This window comes from Orcinus orca, chromosome 8 (assembly GCF_937001465.1).
Source record: "Orcinus orca chromosome 8, mOrcOrc1.1, whole genome shotgun sequence".
Lineage (NCBI taxonomy): Eukaryota > Metazoa > Chordata > Mammalia > Artiodactyla > Delphinidae > Orcinus > Orcinus orca.
Genome location: NC_064566.1, coordinates 37,854,353 through 37,873,017, shown reverse-complemented (window position 1 = coordinate 37,873,017; position 18,665 = coordinate 37,854,353). Strand labels below are relative to the sequence as shown.

The window sequence follows — 18,665 nt, the reverse complement described above, 5'->3', positions numbered from 1 at the left end:
CAGGAGAACTTTCTCATACAGTTCCCATCAGAAGGCACTGTCAGAGGTGTACGTAGAGGCTGTGTCTCAGAAAAGTGAGTCTGACAAAATAAAGCAGGAGCAGGGTAACCGGGATTAGGGAGAGTGTGGTGGCAGATTGGCTGGCAAGAACAGGCTCAAAGCACTGCTGAGTTTAGGGCTCTAGTGGTAAAGTCTCAACAGACCCCAGGTTGTAAGGAGACTCCTATTATGAGAATGTTCACTATTAGATTTCTATCCCAGGTACTGAAGGTATAGAATTTGCAAAATGAGGGGAAAGAAAGGAAAAGCAGGAGAAAGGATGACTTGAAAGTTTAGATAAAGCAAGTTCTCCAAATTATTGTAAATAGGAAAAATTTAATAATCAGCCTTTTTATTACTTGAAATAAAAGTTGGATACAGAAGTCTATTCACCATTCTTTTTTTTTTTGGGCTGCATTGGGTCTTCGTTGTTGCACGCGGGCTTTCTCTAGTTGCGGCGAGCGGGGGCTACTCTTCGTTGCGGTGCGTGGGCTTCTCATTGCGGTGGCTTCTCTTGCTGCGGAGCACGGGCTCTAGGCGCGCGGGCTTCTGTACTTGTGGCGTGTGGGATCAGCAGTTGTGGCTCGCGGGCTCTAGAGCGCAGGCTCGGTAGTTGTGGTGCACAGGCTTAGTTGCTTTGCGACATGTGGGATCTTCCCGGACTAGGGCTCGAACCCGTGTCCCCTGCATTGGCAGGTGGATTCTTAACCACTGTGCCACCACAGAAGCCCCTGTTCCCCACTCTTTAAAGTGTTAGATCATTTTACTTCCTGGAATCTGTAATCTGAAAAAACCAAACACCAAAACCAAATTTTTATCCAAGGAAGAAGGTTATTGGTTTCTCTAGGAATTTGTGATTTATAGAGTCACTCATAATTCCTGTGCTCTAACAGGCCCAAACCCCTTTTATTAGACACTGTTTTCCTCAGTAAGAAGTAACATGCTGGGACTTCCGTGGCAGTCCAGTGGTTAAGACTTGGAGCTCTCACTGCCGTGGGCCTGGGTTCAATCCCTGGGGGGAGAACTAAGATCCCACAAACCATGCGGCATGACTGGAAAAAGAGTAACATGCTACTGGCTTTCCTCTGTTGGGAAGGGTCCAGGGAGGGAAAATGACTTCTTCTCAAGGACCTGATACATATCCAATGCAATACAAAACCTCCTGATACTTAATCTTGATGGCGTCCCTATGCCTCCGTTTCTGGACATGTTTATTCCTGGACACTTGCATCAGGCAAGGAATATAGAGTGAGGGGGGACAGCGTTGGAGGCACTTCTGGATGGCACAGACAGAAATTGGTTCATAGATGGATTTGTAGGTGTTGCTGAGAAATGAACAGAAGATCAAGGTGCAGCTGCTGGAGCAGGATTCCACGATCCAGTCGTCCCGAGGCTGTGTCCCCTGCCCGCACACAGACACCACTGAGGACGCACTAAGGACACTAGACCCCAGGGCAGAGAAGCTGACAGGACCCAACTGCCAGGGAGTGAAGAGGCCTGAATACTGAAGGGCCTAGAAAGAGCACCACAGTAACCAGAGGGGCCTGGAGGGGAGCGGGTCTGATTAGGGGAAGGGGTGGAGCAGGGTGTCTGCCCTGTATGATGCTGAGATTGTGGCCCCGACACCCAAGACACAGGCACAGACTCGGTCTTCATGTGGGTGTCCAGCCATCACCCCTTGGGAACAAACAGGCTGTCCTTATATCAAAGAATAATACACGGTTTTCAACATTCAATCTCTTAAGCATTTATTAGATCTGCTGGCTTCTGTGGACAGAGAACTCACAAGCTCAGCGTCCCTGCCCTTGGGGGCTCACAGCCCCGTCGTCTCCTGAGCAGAGTGAGAGGCAGCTCAGTACTTGTCGGGCAGGCCAGGAGGTCGGAAGTAATTGGGGTCTTTGCCGCTCCGGCCCCATCTATTGGCAAACTGGTCGGCCTCCGAGTCCTCCCGTCCGTGGCCACTGTCTCCATGCTTAAAAAGGTCTGTGACTCTCTGAATATTCTCCCTGGCATCGCTGGAATGGAGGAGGGCAGGTAGGGGATTACTCCAGGGCTGACGAGCAACAGCCCACCTTCCCCATCTCTCCTCTTTCCAAGGAATCGAGGACTCTGACAGGAGCTAGGAAAGAGGGAATGAAGCCTGAGGCTGCCCGGGCTCAGCCCACCTCAGCCCTGCGGGTCCCCTTATGCTGGGTGAACAGCACCCATGGGGGAGGCTTGGGAATCGTCTGTCCCACCAGCCTTGCTCTGCTCTTCAGCCACTCAGACCCCACACAGGACACAGAGGGTGAGGGTGGATAAGAGGAGGAGAGGCCACAGCCCTACAGGAAGTTCTCCAGGGCCTGGCCCCTCCTGGCTCTCCGAGGCTCTCACACCCATCCCTGCATCCTCAGGGCCCCTGGTACCTGATCACTTCAGCAGCCCAGGCGCCCCCAGGTCCCCTTCGGGCAGCGTCATAGTTGCCCCGGGCGTGGAAGTACTTGTCTGCATCTTTGTACCTGGCTTCTCTCATGTCAGAGTAGGCTCGCCACATGTCTTTAGCCCCTGGGAGGAAAGCACACAGAGGAAGGATTATCAGGTGGACAGAAAACTGTGACACACCTTAGGGAAGAAGCAAGGAATGGAAACTCTTCCACTGACTCAGTTTCATCCTGTGGCTATAGCACCATGAGTGCCATAGATTGAGAAGAGCATTCTTGTGTCTAGTTTCCTGCTCCTGGTAACTCGAATGAGAGTCGTTATGGGGGGAGGGGCACAGCTGCGTTGGACCTGGTTGTCGGGCCCCTATGATGCTCTCTCTGGACTGCATCTCACTTAGGGCTCCATGTGATATGTTTAAAGGAGAGAAGGGAGCTATCTTTATAGGGCAGGATTCCTCAGCTTCATACTACTGACATTTTAAGCCAGATAATTCTTTGCTGTTCAGGGCTGTCCTGGGTATTGTAACACGTTTAACAGCATCCCTCACTTTTACCCACTAACGGGCAACCTCTTCCCCAAGTGGGACAACCAAAAGTGTTTCCAAACATTGCCAGATATCTCCAGGACACAAAATTGCCCTTGGCCCCGAACCACTGTTATAAAAGGAAGCTGCATAGGATGAGATCCAGGGGATTTGGGTGAGTGAGGAGGTGACATGGAGGACAGATTCTGAGAAAGGGGCAGACATGCAGCACCTCTGCCCTGACGCCTAAGAAATGTATTCCTGCTGCGCGAATGCACTAAATGTGACCTGATTCCCCTGCCTGTTAGGCACGTGAATGGCATCCTGAGAACTTTCTAGTGGACGGTATTGATGACGTGGGCTGCCTGAGGAAGCAAGCCCTCGAGCAGTGGGTCTTTGCCTCAGCCTGGTTACACCTTCCAATCAGCTGGGGAGGTACTGAAAGTCCCCTGAGACCTACCTCACAGCCCAGGCCAGTTACCTCACACTCTCTGGGGTGGGTCTCAGGCATCAATAGTTTTCACTGCTCCCCAGGTGAATCCAACATGCAGCTGAGATTGATAAGCCCCCAGCTTGGGGGAGTGGCACTGGGACAAGTCTGCCCAGCAAGAGCTGTGGCCTCGTGCACAGCTGGGTTCAAACTTCTGTCCTGCCACCTGCTGACTGGCACTTAGTCCCTGGGCAGCAGACTCGGCTGCTCTCAGCCTCGGTTTTCTCCCCTTCAGATGGGGGGAGATGCCTCCCTCACGGAGGTATTCTGCAGGTAATTAGGTGACCAACTGTCCCAGCCTAACCAGAACTGCACCTGTTTTCCTGCAACTGCCCCAGTTAGCGTTGAAAGTGTCCTGGAAAAGTCCTCAGACCTGGGCAAAGCAGGAGAGTTGGTCACCCTGAAGTGCATATAAGGGCCGAGTTCCTACTGGAAGCTTGAGATACGTTACTAGGTTCCCCACCCCGGTCGCACATGGGTTATTTTGTCAGTTAAAAGGCTATAAAAGGGTAGGAAACAGACTGAACCAGGGACAGTGTCACTGAGTATAGGAAGCAGGAGCAAGAGCTAAGCTGAAGGTCCCTGAATTATCCAATTAGGAAATGGAAGGTAAGAAGGAAGAGAAGAGGAAGAGAGGAAGGAAGGAAAGAAGAGGGAAAGGGAGGGAGGAAGGGAGAAATGAGTGGAGGGAGAGAAGAAGAGAGGGGAAATAGATGGATAGCTTTCATCCTCCTTCATGCAATTGGTCTGAGGGAAATGCTGTACCATTTCAAGACTTATTTTATGTCTTCCATTCAAACTTCCATTTCAGCTGGGAATGATGACTGTTCTTTCTCTAGTGACTGATTGACATAAATCCTGTGGTTTTCAATCTGTCTGAAAAAAAGCTCCCCAAACACCTGGCACATTCTACCACATAGGGCAGCACCGCCTAAGACAGTAGCTCCAACCCTTAAGAGCGCTCATGGTGAATCCCAGAGGCCCATGGGTGTCATCCCCCCTCCACCAGCCTTACCGTCATAAGCCTCACCAAGGAAGGAAAACCATCGGCTGTGGACTCCCAGCACCAAGGAGCAGAGAATGAGGCCTGTGAAAAGCTTCATTGTGCTGAAATGAAAGGAGAGGGTCAGGGAGACACGGACAAGCCTTGTACACCCACTTTGGGATTTGTATGTCGAGGAGAGCCCGGCTGTTCTTTCCACTTGTTCTCATTAGACTCTCAGTGGTCCACCTAGGCAATATTGCAGTAGGACCTCACTCGGAGCCACTAGCCCTCAGCTCTGAACCCACCAACCCTGAACCCAAGCCTGTCTAAGAGATCACCAAGGTGTCTATGGTGGAAGAAGAGAGCAGCTGGGACGTAGCTGTGTCTTGCTAAAGCAGCCTGTAATTAATCAAAAAGCATTTCCCATGCACCAGCACTGACCTCATTCAGGACAAATACAAAAGAGAAGAATTAAAGTAAGTGTTTTCAAAGAAATCACTCCTTGGAGAACTTTCTCACCTGAACCCGGTGGAGCAGACTTGCTGGGGACAGGTGACTGCATTTATACTGAGCCATCCCTGCTGGGGTCATGGGGTGAGAAGGAAAGCTGGACTGGTGCCTGGGGGAGAGTCCCTGCAGGTCATTTCTCCTACAAAACTGCAAAGGGTAACTTACTGGAGACCAGTGGCTGTCCTCATCCACAGGTCATATTCCTCATTGTGCAACCCTGAGAAAACAGCAAGGCCTGTTCTGCCTGGTGGCCACTGTCAGGGGTGGAGGGGCTGAGGCCTGGGCCACCTGGGCTGTGGAGAAGAGGGTGTGGAGCTCCAGGAAGGAGGCCCCCAGGCTGCTGGCAGGTGTGTGGTTAGAGGATACTCCTCCAGCCTGGACCTTGCCTTCCTGGTCGTTTCCTCAGGATGGTCCCTTCTGGACCAGACAGCTGATGTGTCAGAAATTAAATCCTTTGAACTCACGTGTAAAGCCCTTGAGCTTCAAAACTGACAGGCCACCCCACCAAATGTCGTGGGTGCCCGGAGCACTTTCCACCACTCTGTGTACCTGTGCTGAGCTCTCCGCTCCAGGGCAGAGAAAGCCCTCTCAGCCTCTCAGCCATGCCTTTCATATGGGTCAGCACCTATCATGACAACAAAAAAGAGAGGTATTATAAAATAATGAGAGGCTTTTTACTTGATAAAGTTTAAATACGAATAATCTATAGCAGCAGTTCTCACAGTGTGTTCTAGGGAAACCTGAGGGTCTCTTAAGACCCTTTCAGGGGAGTCTGTGGGATCAAAACTATTTTCACAGTAGCACTAAGATATTCTTTTCCTTTTTCATTCTCATTTTTTTCATGAGTGTACTGGGTATGAAATGATCATTGATATGGTTTGAGATTTCTACATTGCAACTGACCTTTAAAAAACTACCACTTGTCAAGTTTTGGTATCATATCAAAGAATTGCCTGAATTATCATAAAATGCTATTAAAATGCTCTCCTGTTTTCTACCTATATGTTATATCTGTGTGATGTTGAATTTTTTTGTATACTTCAACCCAAATAATGTATTGTGACAGATTGAGTGCAGGATCAGACATGAGAATCCAGCTATCTTCTATTAAGCTAGATATTTAAAACTTTTCAAAAATGTAAAGCTACTATTTTTGTTATTAATCTTTTTGTTTTGGAAAAAGATTATTTTCATTAAAATATATTATTTATGTTAACATAATGGATTTATTATTGTGTTTTTATTTATTCATTTATTTATTTGACCATTTTTTAGATACTCTGCAAAGGGTTTTTCATAAATTAACTCAGTCCTCATAAAACTTCATAACAGCACAATATATTATTGTGTTTTTAAATGCTCAAACATTTTTTCTTTCCAGTGTGTTAAATCCTGATAGAGTCAGGATAAATTAAATTTCTTGAGGTCCTCAATAATTTTTCAGAGTATAATGGGACCCTGAGACACAAAAGCTTGAGAATCATTGCTCTACAGCAAATCTTATGTGTAAAGAAGACACTTTAGGTGCATTCTCAAGAAGTCCAAGAAGGAGACATGGGTGTCCTCTTAGAATCACCTCAGTTTCACATTCTCCTGGAGGACCTGCCCGTTGCTAAGACAAGAAACATGAGGAGGATAAGAAATGGAAGAGAAGAAATGAAACTATCATTATTTCTAAATGATGCAAGCTTTTACGTAGAGAGCCCATCAGAATCAAATGGCACACTAATGAAGCCATTAAGAGAATTCAGTGAGATTGCCATGTTTCACATAAAAATTCAATTGTGTTTCTCTACACCAATTCTTTTTGTGTTGTTTTTTTGGCTGCGTTGGGTCTTTGTTGCTGCCCGCGGGCTTTCTCTAGTTGCAGCGAGCTGAGGCTACTCTTCAATGCGGTGCATAGGCTTCTCACTGCGGTGGCTTCTCTTGTTGCGGAGCACAGGCTCTAGGTGTGCAGGCTTCAGTAGCTGCGGCTTGCGGGCTCAGTAGTTGTAGCTCACGGGCTCTAGAGCACAGGCTCAGTAGTTGTGGCACACGGGCTTAGCTGCTCCACAGCATGTGGGATCTTCCCGGACCAGGGCTCAAACCCGTGTCTCCTGCATTGGCAGGCGGATTACTGACCACTGCGCCACCAGGGAAGTCCCAACACCAATTCTTAACAGTTAAAAAAATACAATACAAAATACTACCAAAAACATTAACTATCTAGGGAAAACTTTAATAATACACAAATATTTACAGAGAAAATTTAAGTTTGTTAAAGGATAAAAAGTGGGGGATGTATGTCATGTTCATGGAGAGGATGTTTTGACTTAGTAAAGATATCAGTTCTCCTTGGATTAATTTATAAATTCAGTGCAATGCTAATCAATATTCCCCGTGGAATTCTTTTAGGGACACAACAGATTTATGTTTTATGGATGAATAAAGGTCCATGAATAAGTAAGTTAAAAAAAATAAGGACCAAGAGGAGACATGCACTGGTCTCTAAGATGCGTGATCTTGGGATTTACCCCAAGGGGGGAGACAACTGTGATGGTAAGGCCAACAGATCGGGAGACAACTGCCATGAAAAAGAAGTTTGTTACTCACAGATCCCCAAAGAAGGGGGCACATCACACCAAGGGGTGGCCACACGAGGAAGCACCCAGGGTGGGCCAGGGGACAGAGAGAGGGGCAGAAAACGTGACAAACGCCTTTATTGTGGTTTCTGTGGGAGGACCAGTGAGGCACAGTGAGCGGGTTAAGGACTGGCTCATTTGAATACTTTCAGCTCTCGCTCGGCATAGGGGCTGGTTCCTAGTTGTCTGGTACCTGGCTCTGCTGTGATCAGGGCAGGTGGATAGTGGCCCAGAGCGTGAGGGCGCAATGAAGGAGGTGGTTGAAGTGTGAGCTCTGGATTGGTTGGTTTGTATTTGAAAGGCTCACTCACAGGTTACTTTACTATCACAGGTTAGTTTACTAATCTGTAAGAATTGGCTACCTCTGGGAGAAGCAGTCCCTCCAGGGGCAGGGAGGCCCCAGGATGTGAAAGCATCAAAAACACAGATACAGAATGGAAAAACATGTTTAACACAACTTCCGAGGCATCCTTGGAGTGGCTCGGGCATCTCGCTGCTGTCAGATGAGCCAGGCTGTATGAAGCTCTTGTCAGTGGATGTTGGATCCTTGCCTGGCTTGCTTTATCTTGTTGTAAATCCCTGTAATCTCTACTCTTCTACCTAAATGTCTCCGGTCTCAATCCACACCCAGCGGTCCACTCTTCCTCCTCTGCAGAATGGTCAAGGACCTAGTGAACTCCTCAACGGCAGGTTCAACTATGTTCTAGAGTTCTTGTCAGTCAGAGTGCAAGTGCCTCCTCTTCTCAGCTTTTACACACTTTTGTCCCCAGCCTGCCACTCCACAATCACAACCCAAAAAGTGCACTCTCTCTGTCCTCCGCCACCTGCCTGCATCCATCCCGCGGAAGCTTCCATTCCTACATCCCCAGTGTGTTCCATCCACTGTTCACACTCTTCTTTCCCCGGTCTGCACCACACCTCAAGGAACAATCCGGTCACCTTGATGCCACAGAGCACTGGCTGCACTACTTGTGCCTGTGCAGGGAGGATGAGATCGGGCGCCCACTGGGTCCTCACCATCTCTGCCACATCTCTCATGAACCGTTCCCGGGTGCAGTCCAACACCATTTTAACATTGCCTGTAGGATGGTGAGACGGAGGATGGTACACACACTTCTCCGTGGGTACCCATTGCTTGATGTGAAATTGTTTCATCCACATCTGGGTTAAGGACGATCTTCAAAGCTGTGTGGCTCTACTTCTCTGGTGCCTATTCTGGACATAACTGGTGTTGCAAACATCCCTCAGTTCTCTTGGTCCCTGGGGATGCCCTCTGGCCCAAAGACAGAGACAGCAGTCACAGTTGTCTCCCCACTTGGGGTAAATCCCAAGATCACGCACCTTAGAGACCAGTGCATGTCTCCTCTTGGTCCTTATTTTTTTTAATTTACTTACTCATGGACTTTTATTCATCCATAAAACATAAATCTGTTGTGTCCCTAAAAGAATTCCACAGGGAATTTTTGATTAGCATTGCACTGAATTTATAAATTAATCCAAGGAGAACTGATATCTTTACTAAGTCAAAACATCCTCTCCATGAACATGACATACATCCCCCACTTTTTATCCTTTAACAAATTTAAATTTTCTCTGTAAATATTTGTGTATTTTTAATGTTTTCCCTAGATAGTTAATGTTTTTGGTACTATTTTGTATTGTATTTTTTTAACTGTTAAGAATTGGTGTTGGGACTTCCCTGGTGGCACAGTAGTCAGTAATCCGCCTGCCAATGCAGGAGACACGGGTTTGAGCCCTGGTCCGGGAAGATCCCACATGCTGTGGAGCAACTAAGCCCGTGTGCCACAACTACTGAGCCTGTGCTCTAGAGCCCGCGAGCTACAACTACTGAGCCCGCAAGCCGCAGCTACTGAAGCCTGCACACCTAGAGCCTGTGCTCCGCAACAAGAGAAGCCACAGCAGTGAGAAGCCTGTGCACCGCGTTGAAGAGTATCCCCCGTTCGCTGCAACTAGAGGAAGCCCGCGGGCAGCAACGAAGACCCAACGCAACAAAAACACGACAAAAAAAGAATTGGTGTAGAGAAACACAAGTGATTTTTTATGTGAAACATGGTAATGTTTCACATAAAACCCGGTGGAGCAGACCTGCTGGGGACACGTGGCTGTAATTGTACTGAGCCATCCCTGCTGGGGTCATTGGGTGAGAAGGAAAGCTGGACTGGTGCCTGGGGGAGAGTCCCTGCAGGTCATTTCTCCTACAAAACTGCAAAGGGTAACTTACTGGAGACCAGTGGCTGTCCTCATCCACAGGTCATATTCCTCATTGTGCAACCCTGAGAAAACAGCAAGGCCTGTTCTGCCTGGTGGCCACTGTCAGGGGTGGAGGGGCTGAGGCCTGGGCCACCTGGGCTGTGGAGAAGAGGGTGTGGAGCTCCAGGAAGGAGGCCCCCAGGCTGCTGGCAGGTGTGTGGTTAGAGGATACTCCTCCAGCCTGGACCTTGCCTTCCTGGTCGTTTCCTCAGGATGGTCCCTTCTGGACCAGACAGCCGATGTGTCAGAAATTAAATCCTTTGAACTCATGTGTAAAGCCCATGAGCTTCAAAATTGACAGGCCACCCCAATGAATGTCGTGGGTGCCGCGAGCACTTTCCACCACTCTGTGTACCTGTGCTGAGCTCTCCGCTCCAGGGCAGAGAAAGCTCTCTCAGCCTCTCAGCCACGCATTTCATAAAGGTCAGCACCTATCATGACAACAAAAAAGAGAGGTATTATAAAATAATGAGAGGCTTTTTGACTTGATAAAGGTTAAATACCAATAATCTATAGCAGCACTTCTCACAGTGTGTTCTAGGGAAACCTGAGGGTCTCTTAAGACCCTTTCAGGGGAGTCTGTGGGATCAAAACTATTTTCACAGTAGCACTAAGATATTCTTTTCCTTTTTCATTCTCATTTTTTTCATGAGTGTACTGGGTATGAAATGTTCATTGATATGGTTTGAGATTTCTACATTGCAACTGACCTTTAAGAAACTACCACTTGTCAAGTTTTGGTATCGTATCAAAGAATTGCCTGAATTATCATAAAATGCTATTAAAATGCTCTCCTGTTTTCTACCTATATGTTATATCTGTGTGATGTTGAATTTTTTTGTATACTTCAACCCAAATAATGTATTGTGACAGATTGAGTGCAGGATCAGACATGAGAATCCAGCTATCTTCTATTAAGCTAGATATTTAAAATTTTTCAAAAATGTAAGTCTATTATTTTTGTTATTAATTTTTTTGTTTTGGAAAAAGATTATTGTCATTAAAATATATTATTTATGTTAACATAATGGATTTATTATTGTGTTTTTATTTATTCATTTGACTACTTTTTAGATACTCTGCAAAGGGTTTTTCATATATTAACTCAAACCTCATAAAACTTCATAACAGCACAATATATTATTGTGTTTTTAAATGCTTAAACATTTTTTCTTTCCAGTGTGTTAAATCCTGATAGAGTCAGGATAAATTAAATTTCTTTGAGGTCCTCAATAATTTTTCAGAGTATAATGGGACCCTGAGACACAAAAGCTTGAGAATCATTGCTCTACAGCAAATCTTATGTGTAAAGAAGACACTTTAGGTGCATTCTCAAGAAGGCCAAGAAGGAGACATGGGTGTCCTCTTCTGATCACCTCAGTTTCACATTCTCCTGGAGGACCTGCCCATTGCTAAGACAAGAAACATGAGGAGTATAAGAAATGGAAGAGAAGAAATGAAACTATCATTATTTCTAAATGATGCAAGCTTTTACGTAGAAAACCCATCAGGATCAAATGGCACACTAATAGAGCCATTAAGAGAATTCAGCGAGATTGCCATGTTTCACATAAAAAATCAATTGTGTTTCTCTACACCAATTCTTTTTGTGTTGTTTTTTTCACTGCGTTGGGTCTTCGTTGCTGCCCGCGGGCTTTCTCTAGTTGCAGCGAACGGGGGATGCTCTTCAACGTGGTGCACAGGCTTCTCACTGCGGTGGCTTCTCTTGTTGCGGAGCACAGGCTCTAGGTGTGCAGGCTTCAGTAGCTGTGGCTCGCGGGCTCAGTAGTTGTGGCTCACGGGCTTAGCTGCTCCACAGCATGTGGGATCTTCCCGGACCAGGGCTCAAACCCGTGTCTCCTGCATTGGCAGGCGGATTACTGACCACTGCGCCACCATGGAAGTCCCAACACCAATTCTTAACAGTTAAAAAAATACAATACAAAATACTACCAAAAACATTAACTATCTAGGGAAAACTTTAAAAATACACAAATATTTACAGAAAAAATTTAAGTTTGTTAAAGGATAAAAAGTGGGGGATGTATGTCATGTTCATGGAGAGGATGTTTTGACTTAGTAAAGATATCAGTTCTCCTTGGATTAATTTATAAATTCAGTGCAATGCTAATCAAAAATTCCCTGTGGAATTCTTTTAGGGACACAACAGATTTATGTTTTATGGATGAATAAAGGTCCATGAATAAGTAAGTTAAAAAAATAAGGGCCTAGGGGAGACATACGCTGGTCTCTAAGATGCGTGATCTTGGGATTTACCCCAAGGGGGGAGACAACTGTGATGGTAAGGCCAACAGATCGGGAGACAACTGCCATGAAAAAGAAGTTTGTTACTCACAGATCCCCAAAGAAGGGGGCACATCACACCAAGGGGTGGCCACACGAGGAAGCACCCAGGGTGGGCCAGGGGACAGAGAGAGGGGCAGAAAACGTGACAAACGCCTTTATTGTGGTTTCTGTGGGAGGACCAGTGAGGCACAGTGAGCGGGTTAAGGACTGGCTCATTTGAATACTTTCAGCTCTCGCTCGGCATAGGGGCTGGTTCCTAGTTGTCTGGTACCTGGCTCTGCTGTGATCAGGGCAGGTGGATAGTGGCCCAGAGCGTGAGGGCGCAATGAAGGAGGTGGTTGAAGTGTGAGCTCTGGATTGGTTGGTTTGTATTTGAAAGGCTCACTCACAGGTTACTTTACTATCACAGGTTAGTTTACTAATCTGTAAGAATTGGCTACCTCTGGGAGAAGCAGTCCCTCCAGGGGCAGGGAGGCCCCAGGATGTGAAAGCATCAAAAACACAGATACAGAATGGAAAAACATGTTTAACACAACTTCCGAGGCATCCTTGGAGTGGCTCGGGCATCTCGCTGCTGTCAGATGAGCCAGGCTGTATGAAGCTCTTGTCAGTGGATGTTGGATCCTTGCCTGGCTTGCTTTATCTTGTTGTAAATCCCTGTAATCTCTACTCTTCTACCTAAATGTCTCCGGTCTCAATCCACACCCAGCGGTCCACTCTTCCTCCTCTGCAGAATGGTCAAGGACCTAGTGAACTCCTCAACGGCAGGTTCAACTATGTTCTAGAGTTCTTGTCAGTCAGAGTGCAAGTGCCTCCTCTTCTCAGCTTTTACACACTTTTGTCCCCAGCCTGCCACTCCACAATCACAACCCAAAAAGTGCACTCTCTCTGTCCTCCGCCACCTGCCTGCATCCATCCCACGGAAGCTTCCATTCCTACATCCCCAGTGTGTTCCATCCACTGTTCACACTCTTCTTTCCCCGGTCTGCACCACACCTCAAGGAACAATCCGGTCACCTTGATGCCACAGAGCACTGGCTGCACTACTTGTGCCTGTGCAGGGAGGATGAGATCGGGCGCCCACTGGGTCCTCACCATCTCTGCCACATCTCTCATGAACCGTTCCCGGGTGCAGTCCAACACCATTTTAACATTGCCTGTAGGATGGTGAGACGGAGGATGGTACACACACTTCTCCGTGGGTACCCATTGCTTGATGTGAAATTGTTTCATCCACATCTGGGTTAAGGACGATCTTCAAAGCTGTGTGGCTCTACTTCTCTGGTGCCTATTCTGGACATAACTGGTGTTGCAAACATCCCTCAGTTCTCTTGGTCCCTGGGGATGCCCTCTGGCCCAAAGACAGAGACAGCAGTCACAGTTGTCTCCCCCCTTGGGGTAAATCCCAAGATCACGCACCTTAGAGACCAGTGCATGTCTCCTCTTGGTCCTTATTTTTTTTAATTTACTTATTCATGGACTTTTATTCATCTGTAGAAAACAAATCTGTTGTGTCCCTAAAAGAATTCCACGGGGAATTTTGATTAGCATTGCACTGAATTTATAAATTACTCCAAGGAGAACTGATATCTTTACTAAGTCAAAACATCCTCTCCATGAACATGACATACATCCCCCACTTTTTATCCTTTAACAAACTTAAATTTTCTCTGTAAATATTTGTGTATTTTTAATGTTTTCCCTAGATAGTTAATGTTTTTGGTACTATTTTGTATTGTATTTTTTTAACTGTTAAGAATTGGTGTTGGGACTTCCCTGGTGGCGCAGTGGTCAGTAATCCGCCTGCCAATGCAGGAGACACGGGTTTGAGCCCTGGTCCGGGAAGATCCCACATGCTGTGGAGCAACTAAGCCCGTGTGCCACAACTACTGAGCCTGTGCTCTAGAGCCCGTGAGCTACAACTACTGAGCCCGCGAGCCACAGCTACTGAAGCCTGCACACCTAGAGCCTGTGCTCCGCAACAAGAGAAGCCACCGCAGTGAGAAGCCTATGCACCACATTGAAGAGTAGCCTCAGCTCGCTGCAACTAGAGAAAGCCCGCGGGCAGCAACAAAGACCCAACGCAGCCAAAAAAACAACACAAAAAGAATTGGTGTAGAGAAACACAATTGAATTTTTATGTGAAACATGGCAATCTCACTGAATTCTCTTAATGGCTTCATTAGTGTGCCATTTGATTCTGATGGGCTCTCTACGTAAAAGCTTGCATCATTTAGAAATAATGATAGTTTCATTTCTTCTCTTCCATTTCTTATCCTCCTCATGTTTCTTGTCTTAGCAACGGGCAGGTCCTCCAGGAGAATGTGAAACTGAGGTGATTCTAAGAGGACACCCATGTCTCCTTCTTGGACTTCTTGAGAATGCACCTAAGGTGTCTTCTTTACACATAAGATTTGCTGTAGAGCAATGATTCTCAAGCTTTTGTGTCTCAGGGTCCCATTATACTCTGAAAAATTATTGAGGACCTCAAAGAAATTTAATTTATCCTGACTCTATCAGGATTTAACACACTGGAAAGAAAAAATATTTGAGCATTTAAAAACACAATAATATATTGTGCTGTTATGAAGTTTTATGAGGACTGAGTTAATTTATGAAAAACCCTTTGCAGAGTATCTAAAAAAATGGTCAAATAAATAAATGAATAAATAAAAAACACAATAATAAATCCATTATGTTAACATAAATAATATATTTTAATGAAAATAATCTTTTTCCAAAACAAAAAGATTAATAACAAATATAGTAGCTTTACATTTTTGAAAAATTTTAAATATCTAGCTTAATAGAAGATAGCTGGATTCCTCATGTCTGATCCTGCACTCAATCTGTCACAGTACATTATTTGGGTTGAAGTATAGAAAAAAATTCAACATCACACAGATATAACATATAGGTAGAAAAACAGGAGAGCATTTTAATAGCATTTTATGATAATTCAGGCAATTCTTTGATACGATACCAAAACTTGACAAGTGGTAGTTTCTTAAAGGTCAGTTGCAATGTAGAAATCTCAAACCATATCAATGAATATTTCATACCCAGTACACTCATGAAAAAAATGAGAATGAAAAAGGAAAAGAATATCTTAGTGCTACTGTGAAAATAGTTTTGATCCCACAGACTCCCCTGAAAGGGTTTTAAGAGACCCTCAGGTTTCCCTAGAACACACTGTGAGAACTGCTGCTATAGATTATTGGTATTTAACCTTTATCAAGTCAAAAAAGCCTCTCATTATTTTATAATACCTCTCTTTTTTGTTGTCATGATAGGTGCTGACCTTTATGAAATGCGTGGCTGAGAGGCTGAGAGGGCTTTCTCTGCCCTGGAGCTGAGAGCTCAGCACAGGTACACAGAGTGGTGGAAAGTGCTCGGGGCACGCACGACATTCATTGGGGTGGCCTGTCAATTTTGAAGCTCAAGTGCTTTACACATGAGTTCAAAGGATTTAATTTCTGACACATCGGCTGTCTGGTCCAGAAGGGACCATCCTGAGGAAACGACCAGGAAGGCAAGGTCCAGGCTGGAGGAGTATCCTCTAACCACACACCTGCCAGCAGCCTGGGGGCCTCCTTCCTGGAGCTCCACACCCTCTTCTCCACAGCCCAGGTGGCCCAGGCCTCAGCCCCTCCACCCCTGACAGTGGCCACCAGACAGAACAGGCCTTGCTGTTTTCTCAGGGTTGCACAATGAGGAATATGACCTGTGGATGAGGACAGCCACTGGTCTCCAGTAAGTTACCCTTTGCAGTTTTGTAGGAGAAATGACCTGCAGGGACTCTCCCCCAGGCACCAGTCCAGCTTTCCTTCTCACCCCATGACCCCAGCAGGGATGGCTCAGTACAATTAGAGCCACGTGTCCCCAGCAGGTCTGCTCACCGGGTTTTATGTGAAACATTACCATGTTTCACATAAAAATTCAATTGTGTTTCTCTACACCAATTCTTTTTTTGTCGTGTTTTTGGCTGCGTTGGGTCTTCGTTGCTGCCCGCGGGCTTCCTCTAGTTTGCAGCGAACGGGGGATACTCTTCAACGCGGTGCACAGGCTTCTCACTGCTGTGGCTTCTCTTGTTGCGGACCACAGGCTCTAGGTGTGCAGGCTTCAGTAGCTGTGGCTTGCGGGCTCAGTAGTTGTAGCTCGCGGGCTCTAGAGCACAGGCTCAGTAGTTGTGGCACACGGGCTTAGTTGCTCCACAGCATGTGGGATCTTCCCGGACCAGGGCTCAAACCCGTGTCTCCTGCATTGGCAGGCGGATTACTGACCACTGCGCCACCAGGGAAGTCCCAACACCAATTCTTAACAGTTAAAAAAATACAATACAAAATAGTACCAAAAACATTAACTATCTAGGGAAAACTTTAAAAATACACAAATATTTACAGAAAAAATTTAAGTTTGTTAAAGGATAAAAAGTGGGGGATGTATGTCACGTTCATGGAGAGGATGTTTTGACTTAGTAAAGATATCAGTTCTCCTTGGAGTAATTTATAAATTCAGTGCAATGCTAATCAAAATTCCCCGTGGAATTCTTTTAGGGACACAACAGATTTGTTTTCTACAGATGAATAAAACTCCATGAATAAGTAAATTAAAAAAAATAAGGACCAAGAGGAGACATGCACTGGTCTCTAAGATGCGTGATCTTGGGATTTACCCCAAGGGGGGAGACAACTGTGACTGCTGTCTCTGTCTTTGGGCCAGAGGGCATCCCCAGGGACCAAGAGAACTGAGGGATGTTTGCAACACCAGTTATGTCCAGAATAGGCACCAGAGAAGTAGAGCCACACAGCTTTGAAGATCGTCCTTAACCCAGATGTGGATGAAACAATTTCACATCAAGCAATGGGTACCCACGGAGAAGTGTGTGTACCATCCTCCGTCTCACCATCCTACAGGCAATGTTAAAATGGTGTTGGACTGCACCCGGGAACGGTTCATGAGAGATGTGGCAGAGATGGTGAGGACCCAGTGGGCGCCCGATCTCATCCTCCCTGCACAGGCACAAGTAGTGCAGCCAGTGCTCTATCAAGGTGACCGGATTGTTCCTTGAGGTGTGGTGCAGACCGGGGAAAGAAGAGTGTGAACAGTGGATGGAACACACTGGGGATGTAGGAATGGAAGCTTCCGTGGGATGGATGCAGGCAGGTGGCGGAGGACAGAGAGAGTGCACTTTTTGGGTTGTGATTGTGGAGTGGCAGGCTGGGGACAAAAGTGTGTAAAAGCTGAGAAGAGGAGGCACTTGCACTCTGACTGACAAGAACTCTAGAACATAGTTGAACCTGCCGTTGAGGAGTTCACTAGGTCCTTGACCATTCTGCAGAGGAGGAAGAGTGGACCGCTGGGTGTGGATTGAGACCGGAGACATTTAGGTAGAAGAGTAGAGATTACAGGGATTTACAACAAGATAAAGCAAGCCAGGCAAGGATCCAACATCCACTGACAAGAGCTTCATACAGCCTGGCTCATCTGACAGCAGCGAGATGCCCGAGCCACTCCAAGGATGCCTCGGAAGTTGTGTTAAACATGTTTTTCCATTCTGTATCTGTGTTTTTGATGCTTTCACATCCTGGGGCCTCCCTGCCCCTGGAGGGACTGCTTCTCCCAGAGGTAGCCAATTCTTACAGATTAGTAAACTAACCTGTGATAGTAAAGTAACCTGTGAGTGAGCCTTTCAAATACAAACCAACCAATCCAGAGCTCACACTTCAACCACCTCCTTCATTGCGCCCTCACGCTCTGGGCCACTATCCACCTGCCCTGATCACAGCAGAGCCAGGTACCAGACAACTAGGAACCAGCCCCTATGCCGAGCGAGAGCTGAAAGTATTCAAATGAGCCAGTCCTTAACCCGCTCACTGTGCCTCACTGGTCCTCCCACAGAAACCACAATAAAGGCGTTTGTCACGTTTTCTGCCCCTCTCTCTGTCCCCTGGCCCACCCTGGGTGCTTCCTCGTGTGGCCACCCCTTGGTGTGATGTGCCCCCTTCTTTGGGGATCTGTGAGTAACAAACTTCTTTTTCATGGCAGTTGTCTCCCGATCTGTTGGCCTTACCATCACAGTTGTCTCCCCCCTTGGGGTAAATCCCAAGATCACGCATCTTAGAGACCAGCGTATGTCTCCCCTAGGCCCTTATTTTTTTAACTTACTTATTCATGGACCTTTATTCATCCATAAAACATAAATCTGTTGTGTCCCTAAAAGAATTCCACAGGGAATTTTTGATTAGCATTGCACTGAATTTATAAATTAATCCAAGGAGAACTGATATCTTTACTAAGTCAAAACATCCTCTCCATGAACATGACATACATCCCCCACTTTTTATCCTTTAACAAACTTAAATTTTCTCTGTAAATATTTGTGTATTATTAAAGTTTTCCCTAGATAGTTAATGTTTTTGGTAGTATTTTGTATTGTATTTTTTTAACTGTTAAGAATTGGTGTTGGGACTTCCCTGGTGGCGCAGTGGTCAGTAA

The 18,665-nt window shown here is 46.3% G+C and overlaps 2 protein-coding genes across 11 annotated transcripts in view; one reads left to right on the top strand and one right to left on the bottom strand.

Moving 5' to 3' along the window:
* Positions 1-1,770: 1,770 nt before the first annotated feature.
* LOC125965094 (serum amyloid A-2 protein-like) lies at positions 1,771-4,995 on the bottom strand. Of its 3 annotated transcripts, none has more exons than XM_049712893.1 (4): positions 4,900-4,995; positions 4,489-4,580; positions 2,445-2,583; positions 1,771-2,054 (listed from the first exon to the last, which is right to left on the bottom strand). In XM_049712893.1, exons 1-4 carry the CDS (start codon positions 4,902-4,904, stop codon positions 1,892-1,894), a joined length of 399 nt encoding a protein of 132 aa, XP_049568850.1. In that variant the 5' UTR covers positions 4,905-4,995; the 3' UTR covers positions 1,771-1,891. The 3 variants fall into 3 exon arrangements, with proteins under 3 accessions (XP_049568850.1, XP_049568851.1, XP_049568852.1); XM_049712894.1 differs by having other exon boundaries at positions 4,978-4,989; XM_049712895.1 differs by lacking the exons at positions 4,489-4,580; positions 4,900-4,995 and adding an exon at positions 2,680-2,704.
* The window catches only part of LOC125965092 (serum amyloid A-2 protein), a 125,744-nt gene continuing 111,109 nt past the window's right edge, over positions 4,031-18,665 (top strand). For 5 of the 8 annotated variants that reach the window (XM_049712881.1, XM_049712883.1, XM_049712879.1 and 2 more), the window contains exon 1: positions 4,488-4,535. The gene's annotated coding sequence lies outside the window, so the exon portion shown is untranslated. Of the gene's footprint in view, positions 4,536-18,665 lie in introns of all 8 variants that reach the window. The other 3 variants (XM_049712886.1, XM_049712887.1, XM_049712888.1) reach the window with 3 other exon arrangements.